Genomic DNA, 19,971 nt, shown 5'->3' with positions numbered 1-19,971 from the left:
AAGGCTCACACAATCCAAAGGAAACAGGAATGTGGACAGACCTGAAGACAACCACTGTCCTCTAACAGCTTATTACTCTCTTCTTCCTTAATCGAGGAAGCATATTTTTAAACCAGCTCCGTGATGAGCAACAAATTTGTGGCATATCATTAACATATAGATTAGCATTTACTGTGCTATCGGTTAAGTAAGCTCAAGTTGACAGTCTAGAAAAAGGAACATTGCTTGAAATTATGTTATAGTTTTACGCAATCATAATTAATTATAAAGTTGGCTTCATAATGTCTTGAGTATTGTTCTAGATTCTTCTGTAGATAGAAACCTAGACTTCAGAGACTAGTCAGCACAATGTTTTAGGGGGAAGATCTGTACTACTTGGAAGGACTTATGTAGAAGGGAATATGACTCAGTGATTATGGTCACAAGCTTCTAGTTCAGATATTCTTGTCTTTAAACTTGGAAATACTTTAAAGGCCACCATATTTATTTGCTTTATTCCTGTGACTAATTTATATGCTGGCTTGGAGCCTCAGTTTTCTCATCTGGAAGATGGGTAACATTATTACACAGGGTTTTTAGTATGTTTAACATAATGTAGATAAAATACCTATTTCAGTGCCTAACAGGTGATTAGGCTCAACAATGGGTTGCCATTATCATTAAATTCTCTACCAAGAGCTGCCTAGACAAACAAACAAAAGGACACTTTACAGTATTAACATCAAAATGGAAAAACAATGAAACGTGTTCTAGTAAATCATTGGAATGTAGCCATTCTTTTGAATATTTGGTTCTGACATTTGAGAGTAGGCAGAGAAAGGGTTCTGCATTTAATCTTTATAGATTACAATCTTGGCCCTAATACATCTGTCATTCAGTGTTACAAAATCTTGGAAGGTCAGCTTCCCTAAATCACACTAATTTAGCTGCCACTTTCATGCATAGGAAAATTTTATAAAAGTTCTCATTATTTTACTTTCTTATACATGTTTAAAGCATAAATCAGAAGAAAAAAAAATTGATATACCCCAAAAGGTATTGAAACAATGGCAAATAGTAAATGTAATACATGGACTTACAATTAAGATTTTTCTCTTTGCTCATTTGTTTCTTAAATTCCACATGTGAGTGAAATCATATGGTATTTGTCTTTCTCTGACTGACGCATTTCACCTGGCATTATACTCTCTAGATCCATCCATGTCATTGCAAATGGCAGGATTTCATTCTTTTTATGGCTGAATAATATTCCTCCACTATCTATATCTATCTATCTATCTATCTATCTATCTTATGTATAGATATATCTCACATCTTTATCCATTCATTAAAAGAGAGGAAGAGAGAGACAGATAAAGAGAGAGAGAGAGAGACAAACCAAGAAATAGACCTTAACTACAGAGAACAAACTGATAGTGACCAGAAGGGAGGTGAGTGAGGTGATGAGTAAAATAGGTAATGGGGATTAAGGGGTGGATTTGTCATGACCAGCACTGGGTGATGTATGGAATTGTTGAATCACTATTTGAACACCTGAAACTAATATAACTCTGTATGTTAACTAACTGGAATTAAAATAAAAACTGAAAAAAAAACCAAGATTAAGATTAGCAAAATACTTAAAGTGCATCTACAGTCATAGATACTAGATCTCTGTACCTTAAATGGCACCTGGAGAGACACACACCAGGCCCACTCTCTCTCTTAACCTTAACTTCTACATGGTCTGGATAACGATGCTGTGCCTGGAGGTCATATGGTCAGTTTTTGAGGAATACAGAGACTTTGATATCTAAGATAGAAATTTGATGAGATTGTTCTAACACACTAACATTTTATGTAAGTTCTCCGCTTTTGATTCATATAGACTTTATAAAACATAAAGACCAGAAACATTAAATGCACAATTTCATTTATTAATAATTTCCCTTATTCATTAGTACATGTCTGTATTAGTACAGATTAATACAGATACAGTTAAAACAGAAAAAGATGTGTAGGAAGTATTTGCAAGATGATGCTATTTTGCTGATAAACTATTTTTCAGGAATCATCTTATATTCTGAGGCTGTGTTTTTCATTCACAGTGAATCCAAATCTCTTGCCTTCATCTTTTGGGTGTCAGGATTTGTCACCTTTCCCATAAATAAAATTGAGTCTAGGAAAAGAAAAAAAAAAACCTAGGAACTACTGGAGAAAAAAGTTGATAATAATTAGTTTTTCTGAATATTTTAACAAATCATTTAATATTTTATTTATCTATAAGATAAATAGACCATGTCGAACAGCGAAACCCTCTCCTTTTTCTAAAATATGTAATTATATAAGTATTAATCTTTTTCTGGTAATTTATGAAGTAAATTAACACCGACAACAGCTTGTCATGGAAAATGCATTAGTCCTGTTTTTCATACAGGAAGGCAAAAATAAAGTGGCAGAGAGGTATTCTTCTAAATATAGAGACTCAGGCAAACATAATATAATGAAATGGTGATGAGCATGGTGGAGTTTTTAATTTAAGGCATTTGCAGTCATCTTTTTATACATGTAACATAAGTCTTTAAGGTTAAGAGTGCAGCTTCTCAGATGTCTTCCTTCAGCTCAGAATCAAAGCTTACTGCAAAAGACAATATTTTCTATTGTCTAGTGCTTTCAAATCCTCACTGGGGTGATATTGTACACAGTACACACATAAACACCTGAGTCCAGCTGTTCTGTGTTTGCAGGTGAAAGGGAACTAAGAACTAGAGGACAAAGTAGAAATACAGGATGTATCAAAAACCCATTCACCTTTCTTTTAAACTAGGGTAAGATAAGTGGCTTGAATGGATCAGTGCCAAGCGTTGCCTTGACTTTTACGTTCCTTACAGACAAATATAATAGAACTACCCTATGATCCAGCAGTAGCACTACTAGGAATTTATCCAAGCAGGTGTGCTGATTCATAGGGGCACATGTACCCCAATGTTTATAGCAGTACTTTCAACAATAGCCAAATTATGGAAAGAGCCCAAATGCCCATCAACTGATGAATGGATAAAGAAGATGTGGTTTATATATACAATGGACTACTACTTGGCAATGAGAAAGAATGAAATCCTGACATTTGCAAGAACGTGGATGGAACTGGAGGGTATTATGCTAAGTGAAATAAGTCAGAGAAAGACAAAGATAATGTTTTCACTCATATGTGGAACTTGAGAAATTTGAAAGAAGACCATGGGGGAAGGGAAGGGGAAAAATAGTTTCAAACAGAGAGGGAGGCAAATCATAAGAGACTCTTAGATACTGAGAACAAACTGAGGGTTGATGGGGGGAGGAGGGGGGGGAATGGGTGATGGGCATTGAGGAGGGCACTTGTTGGGATGAGCACTGGGTGTTATATGTAAGTGATGAATCACGAGACTCTACCACCAAAACCGAGAGCACACTCTATATATACTGTATGTTAGCTGACTTGAAAATAAATTACATATATATATATATATATATAGAGAGAGAGAGAGAGAGAGAGAGAGAAGAAAACAAATAAATGTGAATTTCAAAAGTGATAAAATAAATTTTACATAAGTTTAAAGCTAATGAAAATTATACTGAAATGTATTTGAAATAATAGAGAGTTTTCATTAACTCTAATGTTCAGTCCAAAGACAGTCACTCTTAGAAGAGCCAGTAACATGGAAATAGACATAATCTCCAGCAGATTTTTTCTTTTTATGATTATAATCAATAATACTTTGCCTCAAAAATCTCAAAATAACTCCAATAAAAAGAAAACAAATACTCCTGTTTTTCAAATAGATGGAGATACATAAATAACTTTCCCAGGATTTTGTGACAATAGGAATCAACCTCAATGATTTCCTCAGTTCATCTGTGAGAGGAAAATAAATAAATCACTGAATGTATCTTTATAACTCTACAGCATTAAAATGCTTATTGGAATTGTTTAGATATTTTTAAAGTCACTTTTATGGAAACTAACCTCATAATTGAAGACAATTGTTTAAAATTTTAAATGCTCAGACAGAAGGCATTACATAAAAGCCATTTGTCCTAGCCTTTTCGATCTGTTTCTTTGACCACGGAGAACCACAGTTTGAATGGAGTCCATATGCAGTCACCTATCTACTCTCCACTAAACTGGATGGATTAGCAAACTCTTCCTGGACATAACAGGAATGGATCTAGAGGTAGGCTGAAACAGAAATTATTGTTTCCATTTTTCTCTACAGTCCCCCTTCTCAAAGAGGTGTCCCCCATATTGAATCAATATATTCATACATCTCCAACAGATAGAAACAACTTTTACCACCTAATACAATACTAGGTACGATAGCATAACCAAAGCCAGAAGAAGGATTTCTTAATAGATATCCTTCAGTCTGCTTCTTCAAACACAAAACCTGAAAGAATTTTAAACACACTATATATATATATATGTATATATGTATATATGTATATATGTATATATGTATATATATATACATATATATATATTTTTTTTTATTGTGTGTGGAGTACTGTCAGTTTCAGAATCATCATTCACTCTCTAAGAAATGGCACATTCGTGTAGCATCTTTCACAATTTTCTTCTGAAATTCTCTAACACTGGCCTACACCCTCAGCCTAAAAGAAGAAAAAGTGTTCATTTCCCTGCAAGTTTGGCTTAATAGGAGCTTCGGGTGAATATATTGAAATATAAGACGAACATGATAGAAAAATACAAATAATGTTTGTATTTTGCACAAGAGGACTGTTTGAATGAAAGAAAATATTAAATCTAGATAAAAATTGATTTGCACTAAGTCTAAAAGCATCCATCCCTCATACTTCAGAAATCATCAAATGAATATATTTTATATAAAGTGTTAAGCCACTTAGTAGCTTACTATGCTATGCTAAGGCACCATTTTTATCAACCTCAATGATTTCCTCAGTTCATTTGTGAGAGGAAAATAAATAAATCACTGAATGTATATTGTCTTAACATAATAGCCCAATCTACATTTTATATGGCAACAATTGACAGCCTCCGATGAATGAGTTGCTATTCATTTTAAACAATACTTTAAGGGAGTAACCCTAGTTTAGAAAGTCTCATTACAATAAAGATCACGAAACAGTAGAAATTGTCATTAAGGTCTGATGGTTAAGCATTATCACAAATAAATAAATAAATGGATTATTTGGGGTTTTGAATTTTCATTGCTGCTTAACAGATAGCAATTACATGGCCTTTGTTCTTCAACTTAGAAAACTGAGAGTCAAACATCATTATTCTAAATTATTTCCTTATGCACTGATGTCCAATGCAGCTCCATTTCTTTCTGTTCTCCGTACTTAACAATTACATACTAATTGTAAGAAATTAGAGTTATCCAAAGGTTAAAGATGTATAGATCAAATGACATTCTCAGAATATCTTTTAACATTGACCCATCCACTGGAATTGAAGTTGTGTTAATGCAATCTCAGCAAATCTAAAACTGCCTCACTGTTTCCAAGATATAACTTTCGAAAGGGTCACTCAGCATTGGTTTCATGGAGCCTAAAAAAAGACACTAGTATATCCTTTAGGGGGTCGATAGTATGAGCACCATCATGAGCTAATCTAACAGATTCAGATCTGAAATTAACTACGTCTCTTTTCCATATAACAATTTATAAAAAGCAACTTTTCCATTTTCCTTCCTTCTTTCATGTATTCAGTCATTCACTCATTTATATTTGTTGATTTATTCATAATGAACACTATGTGTCAGGCATAGTGTTACAGGCTTCATATATTCTTTTACTTAACTCTAGATGAGTACTAATATTCTGTTTAAATTGGAGGTGAAGAAAATATGGCTTAGGAGGTTTAATTGACTTGTCTTACAACTATTAGTTAACAGAGCTGGGACTTGAGGCCACTCTGACACCCACGTTCACACTGTCAGTCTCTAGGGATACTGACATTGTGTGCAGAGCCCTTGGCCAAACACTCCACCTGCTGTCATTGTGTCAAATGCAATCCAATCCACTACCACCTCTACCTTTTGTAACTATAACTGCATCATCTTTCACCAACAGCCCACATTGGAGATTTGTATATATTTGCATATATTTGCATATATGTGACCTCTCCCTCCCACTCAGAGCCCATAGCTAGTCACTTCTTTGGGAATCTACCTCTGAAACCTTCGCAACTGTGCAACTCCCAATTTCTACTCCTATTGTAACATCACAGAGAGTTACCTTCTGAGACAAACAGGTGCTATTTCCCCTCTGCTGTGTTCCAACTATATGACCTTAGACAAATTATATAACCTCTCTCTGAGCTTCTGTGTTGTTATTTGTCAAATATCTAAGCTACTGGAATGGTGTTAGCTTTAGAGATGGGGATTTAAAATGGCTACCATATTTAATAGCTGTGTTGGCGGCTATTACTACCACTTTTAGGCCCCTGTCACCTTTAAAATACAATACCTGGTATAAAAGAGGCACTCCACAAATAGCCACTGAAGGAATAAATTTGAAAATTGCAATAAACTTAATAAATTGAAGGAATAAATGATTTCAGATATATAGATTACAAATAACAGCTAGGGGCGCCTGGGTGGCTCAGTCAGTTAAGCACTTTACTCGACTTAATTTTGGCCCAAGTCATGCATGATCTCACAGTTCAGGCTCTGTGCTGATTGTCTCTCTCCCTCTCTCTCTGCCCTTCCCTGTCTCGGGCACATTCTCTCTCCCTCTCTCAAAATAAATAAATAAACTTAAAATAAAAACTAAACAGCAGCTAGAACTGGGTCTGTTTAACATAAGCAGTTGCCCCAGAGAATTCTCAAAAAGATACCTGTTGGGCTATTCTTCACAATAAACAGAAATGGACGATTTGCTGTAAATTGGTTTTGAGCCAGACTCATGATCACAGGGATGTTCATGCCTATGAAACAGAGACAACAGTTATTTAGATGTTCACATTAAAAGATGAGTAAAGAAAATATATCCATAATACTTTTTTGTAAACAGGAAAAGTCATTTTGTTTCAGGAGTTAACGTGTAGAAAAATAACCATTTTCAAAATACAGGGAAATTGAGAATAAATTTAAAAATCAAAGAGCAGAAGAACAAATATTGGATTATTCATGGAATTATTCTCACTTCACATTTATGTTCAATGAAGAAGAAAGCCAGATTCTTGATTCAATTTAGTGAAAGCAGCTGAAAATTTTCTTCTTTTAAACAGTAATTTTCCACTCACTTTTTATTTACATTATATGATTTATTCTTATAATGTTTTAACTCTTAATTCCTATCCAGATATGTCTGCACTTTATTTTTGTTGTTCAGGCTTGTGGTAATTACATCTGCATTCAAATTTATTCTTTTTTTAACTTTTCCAAAATCATTCTGTGGGCTCAGAGCTTTTAGGCTTTGTACTATGAATGAGTATGGGATTTTTATTATATGATTAGAAACAGAGATTTGCTGCCTTTAATTATTATTTACTCTAATAATGTATATCAGGCGGCTCCATTATAGCATTTGCCAACATTTAGAGTGGGTAAATTTAAATGGTTGGATTTTTTTCCCTGTGTCTACACTCAATTCAGATGTGTTCTTTACCAATACCGCAATGATTTCACACAATTTTCTGAGTCATGAAAAAGTCATTAAAAAAATACCACATGAGTGATCAGAATTGGAAAATAATGGTAGAGAAGGAAAAAAATGTATCCTCTACACTGTGACTGGGGTATGCAAATTAAACTGACAAAAGACATTAACAGAAAAAATGGTTCATTTCATATCCCCAGAGAAGCTTCACGGAAAAGAAGTAAATATTCCCAAAAATGTTAGGTTTGAGAGCTAATCTACCTGTTTAACAAACTGTGGAGAAGTGACTAGACAAAAAAGAAAAAAAAGGAGGGGGGCATGTGTCTGGGGCAATAACTTGTGGGAAGGTAAATACATAGGGGAAATCAATGGTATGAGAGGGTTATTCAGTAAGGTTTGTTATGCAGACTCATTTCAGTGCCAGTTTTCATGTCCTGTGGTAAAGGTTGTTCTCCTTCTCGCATTATGGGAGAGAAGAGAGACACCTTCACAAGGAAATGCATGTCCTGCTTTTAGGCAGATCTGGGGAGAGTAGAGAGCTCTTTTTTATGTGCTGTTTCTCAATTTTCTTCAGCTCAAAACAACTCTTCTGACAAAATGGCTGATTCTGATGCCCTTCAGAATTAAGTGCAAAATATAAAATGCAAGGCACTCTCCTACCTGAAATATCAGGGCTATGATGCCCAAATTACCAGCAAATACAGGTAATTAAGTATTCAGGCAAATTATGTCTGAATTGATGATAGAATACAAAAAAAGCATAGTCAGTGTCACTCTCGTTCTCATTTGGGTGAGTGCTTGAGCTTTTTTTGTTCTTGAGCATCCACTGAGCAGATGCCTGAAAGTCAAAATGCTCACACTTAAACCTATTCTGATGTGTAATACATCAGGGGGCCTGCTGATCCCCGAGTGATCGTTATGGCCTCTTCGAGAACTCTAAACATTAGAAGCCGTGGGTGATAGTAGAAAGAGTGCTGAACTTGAAGTCAGGGAACGTGATTAGAGTTCATACTCTGCTGTCAATTAATAGTATGACCGTTGGCAAACCAGTTCACGCTGTGGGCCTGTTTCTTCACCAATACAGTGAGAGGATCAGGCGATGATCTGTAAAGACTCTTACGTCAAACAGCTGGAAAATTTGTCTACATAGGCCAACAACTTCATCCAATGCAACTTATTTATTTCTCCTATATTGAAATAACCCATCTCTTCCAATCTACGTTCCTTGAGCACAGTAATGCAAAGTCCTTCAGGAGAGGACAGAATGGTAGTGGGAGTCTGGTGTGACCCACCCAGATATCAAAATCCATTGGCACTACCTAGCATTACAAATTAACCAAGAAATGAACGACATGGATGTAAATTTACAGAAATTTATCAGTAACACGGTGTAAAGGGTGCATGTCTTTGACATATTGACTACAATCAGAGTAGTCTAAGGAATTAAAACAGGAATTATGAGACATTCATGAAAGTGGCTTTTGCATTTCTAATGAAATTCCCTCCAATGATTTTTGAGTATTACTTGTGTGCAGCCTAAGATATTATTCAAAATACCATTAATTCAAGGAAATCCGTCAAAAGGAGTGGTTCTCAAATTGTTATGTGTACACACGTCACCTAGGGACCTTGGAAAACAAAGATTTTGATTAAGTAGGTCTGGGGTTGGGCCTCAGGGTCTGCATCTCTAATAAGTTCCAAGTGATGCTGATGTTGCTGGTCCATGCACTACACTTGGAGTAACAGGTGGCTGGAAGCCACTGTTACAAGCAATGGTTCTCAACCTTGGATGCACATTTAAACCACTTAGGGAAACATAAGAAAATGTCAGAGTCTGGACTGCATCTCCAGAGATGCTACTTTAATTATTTTGGGAGGTAGACTGGGCATAGGATTTTAAAAAGCTTTCCAGGTGATTCTAACGTGCAGCTAAGTTTGAGAGCCACTGGAATAGAGATAATGACAAACACCGTATTAGAAAAGTAGGGACTTGCCTGGTGTAATAGAAGGATGAAATTAATTCAGTCCCTTAAAAGTAAGCATTCCTGGACAATAAGAATTTCTTGTTTGAGCCAGCCTACAGTTTCCTCCACAGGTCCTATCTCCTAATTGGCAGGTAAAATCCCATTTACAAATAAGCAAATATCAGTAGATGGGCCTCATCTCCTAACCAAATTCCTTCCCTTCCCTTTTTTATTAAGCTGCGGCTGCAGAGATGCAAAAATAGCCAATTTCTCTTTTCTTCCTATAATATACTAGACAGCAGGAGGGAAACAGGAGATCTGGGTATGCAGAAACGCCAGTGCTCTAATGTCGCGAATTCTCCCCCAAGTCTTTTCTCGTGACAAAACCATTTGTCCTACCAGTTGATGCCGCAGCTTCGCTCCCATCTTCATTTATCTCAAAAAAAACGTGTTGCATGACTTGGGAAACAAATACCTCAGCTGAATCTGTTGGAAAATAGAAAAGTGTATTTAAGGATTAAAATGTCAGAGCCATTACTTATTGGGTCCCATGTTAATTAACATTTTCAAGTGAACAAAGAATAGGAAAAAAAAAAACTTACTCCAAGTTACTTAATTTGCTAGAGATGACGGTGGCTTAGGTTCGGCTCTTGCAAAAATGATACAGAGACCCATAGAGAGAGATCAAATTTAGCCCAGATACAAAAGAAAAGACAGAAGAGGATAAGCCTCAAATCAGGTATCCCACTAAGTGAAATATTTGTATGGACAGAAGGTTTTGCCCCCTTAGCTATGGTCTACAGACAAGATGAAAAAGGCTTTTCAGATTTAAATTAATCCCACCCTATGTATTCAACCTCAAAGCCAACTTGCCTTTCAAATTCTGTATTCAGTTTTGATCTGACTTTAAAACAAAATTTACTTTCTTTCAAGACTGGTGAGGCTATGAAAGTCTAAAGAGCTTTTGTGTCATCTGTTACAAAATCACTTCAGAGCTATGCTTTAAAACCTGTCAAATTTCTCAGTGTAAGATAGTGTCTTACAACATTCTGTTCCGGTGTGGATACAAGCTGAGAGAACATGCCCCTCATCTCCCCTTGGTGGAACTGATGTGTGTGTGAAGCGTTTCTGATCTTGTGACCTGCGGGGATAGTCTCCTTGAGAATGGGGAAGTGAAGCCACGAGTTCAGAAGCCATCAGCCATTCCTGCTGTGTCAGGACCACTTAGATCCGACAGTGTCCCCCAGAGAGACAGCGGAAACATGGTCATGGGTTCAGTTGTGGCCAGAAGGTAAAGGAAGAACCATGGGCCTGGAATCTTGAAGAGAAAGGAGAAAAGAGAGCTTTATCTCTCTTGGGAGAGAAAGCTGATGTGATCACGCAGACTCCACCCAAACCACCAGATTTAGAAGGATTCAGGAAGAAATACCTTACTAACGGTAACCAGCTCTGACAGCTTACGGAAAGGCAGAGCCCCACAGGTAAGATATAGAAGTCATCAAAGGGAAATTTGCATAAAAAATGGCTTCCTAAAAATAAACTCCAAATAGCTTGCGATGTTTCATCTGGGGCCCTGATTACCTCTGCTACCCTCCTCTCCTCAGCCAGTAGCTCCAGCTCGAGGTCAGGTATCAAGGCGTTAGCCCTAACTCTCCTGCCTAATACCCCCTTCTCCAGAATTTTCCTTGACTGGCTCCCTTGATCTTCAGGTCCCCCCAAAGTGTTACTTCCCAATCCAGTATTCCCTTCCCACCCTAAGTCTGCTTTTATCTGACCTAATCACCTTTTCTTCCATGATGGTATTTTAGTTAATTCACAGCATCCATCACCTCACTATTTAATTAACTAATTACTTGTTAATTATTCATCAGTAGATGTAGACTTCACTAGAAGAGGAACTCTGTCCATTTCATGCATCCCTAGAAAACTGCCTGGCACGTCATTGGTAGACAATAAATACTTATCAAACAAATAAATCAAAGGATATAAACATGTCCAGAGACAGAGACACATAAGAGGGAAAAGAGGGGGCATGCATATCTTGAAATGCAAGAGAATGGTCTATTAAAAGGTCAGGCAAATAAGCGTGTTCTTTCCTAAGGACTACTTAAAATAAGGTAAGATTCACATATGGCACCCAGAGTAGAGGACCTAAGGCGCCATACCAAGGCAAGAGTGAAGAACAAAAAGCATGTTGGGATGGAGTGGAGAATTTCACCCACTTTAGCACTGGTACCAGATCAAGTGACTCCATGGCTATTAGACTGGGCCTCTGGACTCATGTATCCTGTCTTACCACAAAGTAGGCCTGATCTTGGGAAAAGAACGGGACCTGACAGATAATAGACAAATAAGGAATCTGGACTCTATAAACTCACTGATTTCTCAGGTTTGTAATATTTTTTTTTCCTTTTCTATGATAATTCCAACTATGTCTTTGTCAAATTAAGAGGATGAGAACCCTTTTACAGCTTTGCTAGAAAACATCCAAATAAATATTAATGTGCCATTACCCCACTTTTTTTTTTTTTGTATTTAACATTTATTGAGCATCTACTCTGTGTCAGATGTTGAACGAGGAGATTTACATCCATTCTTTCTTTTTTTTTTCCTCCACCAGGATTTATTATCTCATTTAACAAATTAGAAAGCTGAGGCTCAGAAAGGTTAAATATTTTACTAAAGGTAACACAAGAAGTAATAACAGTGTGAAGTCAAACATTCATCTCAAGGTTTCCAAAGTAACTGTCTGAAAACATTTCATCCAAAGCTTGTGAATTATATGAGTATAGGATAGTAGCTCTTGTGTAAATATCCCAAGGCACTGGTGTTGGACTGATTCACAGTAGCTTTTAGTGAATGTTTATTGTGCAAATGATATGTAGGGATAGCAGGGAATGTAGTGTTCTCTTAATGTCCAGATGTAGGGCCAGTGGCTATTTTATTTCAGGCAGTAAGACAGAACCAAAGCAGTTAAAGCAACTCAAATAGGCAACTCAGGAGAGAAAGAGCAGAAAGTGTTGGATATTTGTTTTTCTCTACTTAAGGTTATCCTCTTGCACAAATTCTTTTATATAGCATTTTGGAGGTATTTTTGTGATAAATCTGCCTATGAAAGGAAATTTTATAGAAGTCACAAATTGCTGGGGATTTGCAGGGTGAGTGGCTGTTTTAAATGTCTGAGGTATAGCAAGTGAGCTTCTGAAGGCCAGAAAGAAGTTTAACAGGAAGAGGTGCTTGACAAATGGCTTGGTTTATTTTAGGTTGGCAAGGTGGCTGTGTTCCAGGGCACACTTAGATAGCATCGTGTTGCAGTATTTAACGTTCACTGCCTCATTCCTGATGCTGATGAAATTGTCAGAGAAGTCAGATCTATCTGTCAGTGTGAGAACAAGTAGCTAAATCATGTGTGAAGGTAATAATGAACATCTGTCACCAGAGTACCCCACCCACCTCCTCCACCAGGAAAGCTCACTCATTCTGTTCATTTACCCACATAATTGATGAGTGAATAGATTAATGAATACTTCTCCAAAGCCCAGAAATTTACATAGGAATACACAATATTTCCATGTGATGATCCAAAACTCCATCAGACAGACAAGCTTGTAAGGTTAGGCCCCTTTTTATAAAACAGAAGACTGAATTTAAAAACAGAAGACTGAATTTAAAAGCAGGTAAGAAAATGGGGACACATCAGCCCTCTTTGTCCATTTTTTTTCTTTTTAGCTGGTAATTTTTGAACTAGCAGGTACTGCCGGGACAAGAAAAAATAAGAGTGTATGGGCTTTGTTGTGTGAGTGAGCATCTTAGCCATGTGCAGTTTCCCAGGTGTGAGTTAGCACAAAAGCTCCATCTCCGGGGATGTGTGGTTAGTCTTAAGCTGAAACTGCAAGCTTCAGATTCATTACAATTTCTAGGTTACGTTCATCACCCAGCAGCTTGTGGATGCCTATTTCATGGGCTCCAATATTACCAAATTAACATTTGCAAATCGGTTTATAAGAGTTTTATTAGCTCTGCTTAGATGAGAGACTCAACGTTGTAATTTCCATTATTCTGATCAGGAAATCCAAACAGTGCTGAAATAAAAGCCCCTGTAATACTTTACCTACATAGTTTTATTACAAGCATGGTTAGAAGGCTTAGCTAACATTCCAAAATGCTTTCTGACTTTCATTAAGGAAAATGACTTAAATGCAAAATAAAGTGCTTGTTTACAGACGGCTCAACATGACTATGACATTTAGTTATCATGCGTGTATTTTCTGAGCCCGAATGCTCTTTCAGATCAGTCAGTTAACAGATTTACTAGGAAAACATATTAACCTAATAACATAAGACATACTTATCATACTACCTGTTATTCCAGAAAGGTCACAGCCACCACTAAATATCTCGGTTATATTCAAAGAATACAAAGCTTCTTTGAAGTCTAATTTTTGTTCGACTTTAAATCTGTTAAAAAAAAAATGAAGAGGAAAAGTCTTGAAAAACCGTGCACCGTTATGCTACCAAAATGTTTTCTATAAAATGGATGACTTGGAAGACAATATAATGTGAAATCTTTTGTTTTCATTATCCCAATTGCATTTTCTCATATATAATACCATTTTCCCCGAGCTCCCCGAGTTCTGAGGTTGCTAATAACTTGCTTCCCAGATAAATGGTTGGTGAGAAGGGGGAAGAAAATATTATATTTTTTGAAGTTGTAATTATCTAATGAAACAGGGCGAGAGTTCTAAGTTGTCAATTACTTGGCTCCTTGCCTAGAAATGTAAAGTTTCCCTCCAGCAACCACATACACTGTTTTCCACACCATCAAAGATGGCTCCTGGCATACATCCAAAATCCTGTGGAAAGGGAGCAGGAACCAACAGCCCTTGGAGAAGACTGTTGGCTACTGAAGTACAGAGAGGCATTAATAATCTATTGTTCTTCCCATCTATTGTCACAGCTGATGTGACTTCCTTCACTTTATGGACACACCTAATGTCTTCCCAACAGGTCCTATGAAAGGGGTAAAACAGAGAAAGGAAACTAAAGATAAAAATTATAGGAAGAAACAAATTGCTGGCCACTTCTTCCAATGCAGGGCCCGAAGTTAGGACCCGAGCTTCCACTCAAGTCTTCCAACCTCACTTTGCCTGACGTGAAGACCTTAACCAGAGACTCTCAAAGAGTCTCTCAGGCTGATCTGTGATTCCAAGCTAACAGAACACTGAGCCTCACTTTACCATTTCACTAAAAAGGAAGCAAAAAGAAAAGCTAGTACTTACCGACTTTACAGATGCCAGAAGCATCGATGTGCCTTTTAAAACCAGGTTGGAAACTTCATGAAAGAAAAAAACAGGAAGTTCTGTATATGTCTTACATCAGTGAGATTCCAGAGCAAGTCCTGCCTGAGGAGCTCAGTCTGTGAACTGATGGGCATTTGCCCCTGTGCTGTCCAGTTTGGATACAGACAAGGCTGGTCAAGGATGGAATCCTTGCTTAACTAATAGGTAGGCCCATACCAGGAGCTAGAAATTAGCTTGAGCAGTCAGTCCAATTAGATCATTGTTTCAGTTGCCAAATATTCAGCAGTCTTTTTAATTATAATTCTTGAAAACAATGAACATGATATGTCAGAAATTTACCGGGCCTGAATTATATCTTGGTAAAATATTATATACTTTTTGGAAAATACTAACTTATTCAGAGCCCTGAGTATGGGGTACAACATGGGCATTAAAATCTACCGATAGTGATTTAAAATCAGCTTCTTTCTTTTCAGTTCCAGCTAAGAAAGATAATAGGCAACATGATGGGTTTGAAGTCTTCATTTTTTTTTTTCTGTTTTTATTACCACATTCTTTTTGACAACTAAATGGAGGATAGGCATCTAAAAGGTGGAAACTAAATGTTCTGCTTCACCTAAAAAAAGGCTATTTTTAGTATAACAGTTTTAGGATAATGACAAGAATACTGCAAGACTTATTACAACTTTTAATAACGCCTAATTATCAGTGGAGAGTCATTTAAGCTACAGTCCTACCTGTAATATAGCCCAATGAAACCTACAGCAATAGAAACTCATTCAACCATTTAATAAAAGTATAATCTACAGCCAATTTCTAATTAGCCATAATTACTGGAGCCACGAATAGCCAGGTGTGAAGTAGCACTTCCATGTGTTAGACACTTAATATAGATTATAGTTTTTAATCTTCACAAAAACCTGAGAAAGTTAGTATTCCCATTAATTAAGAAAGTGGAGGACAGAGGAGGAGGATTTCCAGGCTCGGGTTCAAGATAGGACACAGAGCTGGGATTCAAATTCAGGTCCATTCCAAATCAAAGTTAATGTGCTAACCCACGTTGCCTTCTCATCAAAATATAATTTGAAGTCATAATCTCAATCAATATAGATACAGCATTCATTATGTACCTCTTCCAAATTTTGTGAGTCTTAATATTTATTTTAGATGTGGTTCATTTCCCCTTTTCCTTGACCCTCATCTAAAATTGTCAAAAGATGCATCTAAAGAAAAAAAAAAGAAGAAGCAGCAAAAAGACTGGATAGACAATTAACAATTAAGTAATCACGAAATGAATATTTCAGCAGATGTAAACATTATCTATTTGCTTAAAAGCCAACAGTTACTGCCAGGCAGGAGCACTGGGCTTGAAGCGGTTTAACATAGGTAACAGGTGCAGAAAATGAAGGAAAAAAAATTAGCATTTCCATTTTAAGATGGATCCACTCCTGGTCTGCAGGCCCTAGTGTGGATTGGTGTTGTCCCTTCCTCACCCTTTACACCCAGCACTCTTGGTTATTGACACAAAGCCTTGGATGGGTCTCCCTTGGGGTCCCTATCCTCAACATTTGAAATCCCACTCTTGGACAGTAGTGGGCCTAGATTATTATATAAGTACATGGCAGTTTCTGGTCACTTTCTAACCAATCACCTGAAGTATATTTGTGTGTGTGTGTGTGTGTGTGTGTGTGTATCTATGTGTCTGTGTCTGTGTGTGTCTATGTATGAAATACTCCGTTAATCTCAAGGACTGAACTAAAAATGCCTTCTGTCACATACAAGACATATGTGGACACTGTTTAATGTAAAGTCAAGATTCCAATTGGTATCAGTGTCCAAAAGGTTAAAGTAAGTGAACATTTTGTAATCATTACTGCAGTTAGTCATGACATTTCTATTCTCATATTCAGCTTCATTTACCCTGAGATCACTTTCACCCATATAGCTCACATTCACCTGTTTGGAGATCCAAAGCTGGCCAAAGCTGGGACCGATTTCTAGCCCAGTAAGAACATACTTCATGTCCTGTGGAAGGTGTTATCTCCTGGGCACTGCCTCTCTATAGCTCATGCTGCTCATTGTATCATGGACACTTGCTCTGTTCTGTGCTCTCCCTCATGCTTGCCTACATTACACCTGTTTTCTGACTTTCACAAGGTTGGCTCTGCCATGTATTAGCTGTGTAACCACGGGCAAGCATTCACCTGTCTGTACCTCATCTGTAATGTGCATATAAAAATTGATATTTATCAAATTTATTTGGGGGATTAAATGAGATGAGGTAAAGCAAGGCAGCATCTAGGACAGTGTTGGCACTCCAAGGGATGTTTGATATGTATTAAAATGAGTGAGAATAATAATAAAAATAATAATAGATAATACTGAATACTAAAAACATTATAAACAGGATTTCATGTAACCTGCAAAGTAACTCTGTGAGGCGTGTATTATCATTGTCCCATTTAACATTTAAAGAAACATCTTAGGAAAGTTCATTAAAGTTACACAGTAAAAAGGTGGCAAAGCTCTTGGTCTTCAGTATTATATTCTATTTGCCATGATCTCGTCTCAACAGTTGCTAAAGATACTGTGAGATGCCACATCAGTCAATATTTTTGAAGAATGATACTTCTCACAAAGAGGTTATTTAGTTATTACTATACTCTTGAATAGAACTGTAGTATTTAACAAGTTTAAAGACCCAGAACACCGAAAACTCATTGACAGCTATGAAGCCTCCCCCAAAGAAAACAGATGTATGATGATCCATGCATACATTTGCTAATAGTGTCAAGGGCTTCAAGGACTCTCAGAAGTCTACCACAGAACTCTCTAGAAGTCCAAGGTGCCCAGCTAAGGACTGCCACAAAACAATAAGAAATCAGTCTTCTCATTTTCCTGGTAAGTCGAACTTAGAACCTCAAATCAATCTATTTCTTCTTAACCCAGATCTCATTAGTCAATACTCCACCAATGTCTTTCTACGTCACCAGTTCTTTGCTATTCCCAATGAGTCTGTGCCCTTTAAATACTCACTACTTTGTGCCACGTATAATTGCAGTGGTTTCTTAACTAATCTTTTGGGCTTCAGCCTTTCCCTCTCTAACACATCTTGAATGTCACTACTCTTCAGATTAAAGCAATAAAAGTTCATTGAACAACTACTGTTTTTCAGATGCACGCTTTGTGCTGAGGTCACAGAAAGGAAATATACATAGCTCTGACCTCAAGAAGTTTATTGTCCAGTGAGGGAGGTGAAATAATAATGTTAATATAACTGCTATGCAGCAATAAACATGAGATACTCGGAGAAGTTTTCCCAGCAGGGAAATGGGAAGATGTGTTATCTTGAATGGAAAGATCAGAAAAGCTTTCTAAAACCCAAACTTGGTTTTAAGGACCAATAGAAGTTATCCAGAAACATGGGGATGGCAGTGGGAAATAGGGAAAGGGTTCAGACAAGTTATCCAGCATGAACAAAGGCATTGTGACTACCACATACTTCTCTCTAAAACACTGCCTTCATCATTCCACTATCCTACTTGGAAATTTTCAATAATTCCCCTTTCCATATGGGACTTAACCCTCTTGATTCTTCTTCTTTTTTTTTGAAGTTTTTTTGAGGTGGGGGGACAGAGAGAGAGTGTGCGTGCAAGTGAGGGTGGGTCAGAGAGAGAGGGAGAGAATCTGTGCTGACAGCACAGAGCCTGATGCAGGGCTCGAACCCATGAACTGTGACATCATGACCCGAGCCAAAGTCAAGAGTCGGACATTTAGCTGACTGAGCCACCCAGGTGCCCCTCAATTCTTTCTTTTTTTTTTTTTTAATTTTTTTTAACGTTTATTTATTTTTGAGACAGAGAGCATGAACGGGGGAGGGTCAGAAAGAGAGGGAGACACAGAATCTGAAACAGGCTCCAGGCTCTGAGCTGTCAGCACAGAGCCCAACGCGGGGCTTGAACTCACGGACCGCGAGATCATGACCTGAGCTGAAGTTGGACGCTTAACCGACTGAGCCACCCAGGCGCCCCCCCTCAATTCTTTTAAAGCCCAGTTCAAGTTCTTCCCTTTCCATAAAGCCTTTTTTTATAACTCCAGTTTCTGGTGCTCCCTTCCCCCCCCCCCCCACCCCTCTCTCTCTCTCTCTCTTTTTCATGAATCCCTTAGTGCTTACTGATTGGACCTTTCTTTCAATATTTACTGTGTACTGCTGTATATTGCTAGTAAATTTCTTGTACAAATCTTGCCCACTCCATCTAAATGGTAACCATCTTATCAGTGGGGAACATGTCCATCACTTTGCATCTTTTCCAGTTCCTTGTCCATAGTGGGGTCCCAATCAATCTGCTTTTGAACAGGAGATAAAATTTCTAGGAAGTAGCGAACCAATAAAACCATAAGGCTGTAAGACAGTAGTCATAAGAGCTAATTCTGTCTCCCAACACTTAGTTGGATGTTGATCAATTTATTTTTTGAGTGACTCAGTTTCCTTCTCTGTAAAATGCAAGATGTAACCAAGTCAGACTGTAGAACCACAACATTTAGTATTAAAATACTTTAAATTAGGGGCACCTGAGTGGCTTAGTTGTTTAGGCATGCGACACTTGGTTTCAGCTCAGGTCATGATCTCACAATTTCCTGAGTTTGAGCCCTGCATAGGGCTCTGCACTGGCTTTGTGGAATTTGCTAAGAATTCTCATTCATTCTCTCTCTCTCTCTCTCTCTCTCTCTCTCTCTCTCTCTCTCTCACGCGCGCGCGCTCTCGCGCGCTCTCTCTCTCTCTCTTTCTCTTTCTCTTCCCCTCCCCTGCTTGCACTGTCTCTGTCTCTCTCAAAATAAATAAATAAACTTAAAAAACTACTTTAAATGTCCTACAAAGTTAAAATGCTATATAAATGAAAGTTACTTCTTCATTTACCTTATTTGCATGTATAAATAATCACTTTTGCCCATACACATAATCATAAGAACATGTTCTCAGAATGTTTCTTATATAGAGAAGATCTGATATATAGAAAGTGTGTATCAGACTCTTTAATCTGAGGAATTTTGACTGCTATCATGTTTTCAGGATCCCGTATACATTTAGACAAAGTAACATG

The 19,971-nt window shown here is 37.3% G+C and overlaps 1 protein-coding gene across 1 annotated transcript in view; it reads right to left on the bottom strand.

Moving 5' to 3' along the window:
* Positions 1–1,895: 1,895 nt before the first annotated feature.
* The window catches only part of SERPINI2 (serpin family I member 2), a 33,821-nt gene continuing 15,745 nt past the window's right edge, over positions 1,896–19,971 (bottom strand). Inside the window, exons 6-9 of the mRNA XM_019440501.2 lie at positions 13,930–14,027; positions 9,969–10,055; positions 6,842–6,931; positions 1,896–2,158 (exon numbers count right to left, since the gene is read on the bottom strand). Coding sequence (XP_019296046.2) covers positions 2,082–2,158; positions 6,842–6,931; positions 9,969–10,055; positions 13,930–14,027 — 352 coding nt within the window. The 3' untranslated portion in view covers positions 1,896–2,081. The remainder of the gene's footprint in view (positions 2,159–6,841; positions 6,932–9,968; positions 10,056–13,929; positions 14,028–19,971) is intronic.

The sequence above is a fragment of the Panthera pardus genome, unplaced genomic scaffold, assembly GCF_024362965.1.
Source record: "Panthera pardus isolate Hobbes unplaced genomic scaffold, ASM2436296v1 HiC_scaffold_16, whole genome shotgun sequence".
NCBI classification, from domain to species: domain Eukaryota; kingdom Metazoa; phylum Chordata; class Mammalia; order Carnivora; family Felidae; genus Panthera; species Panthera pardus.
The sequence above is the reverse complement of the archived record's forward strand: the minus strand, read 5'-3'. Positions and strand labels throughout refer to the sequence as shown.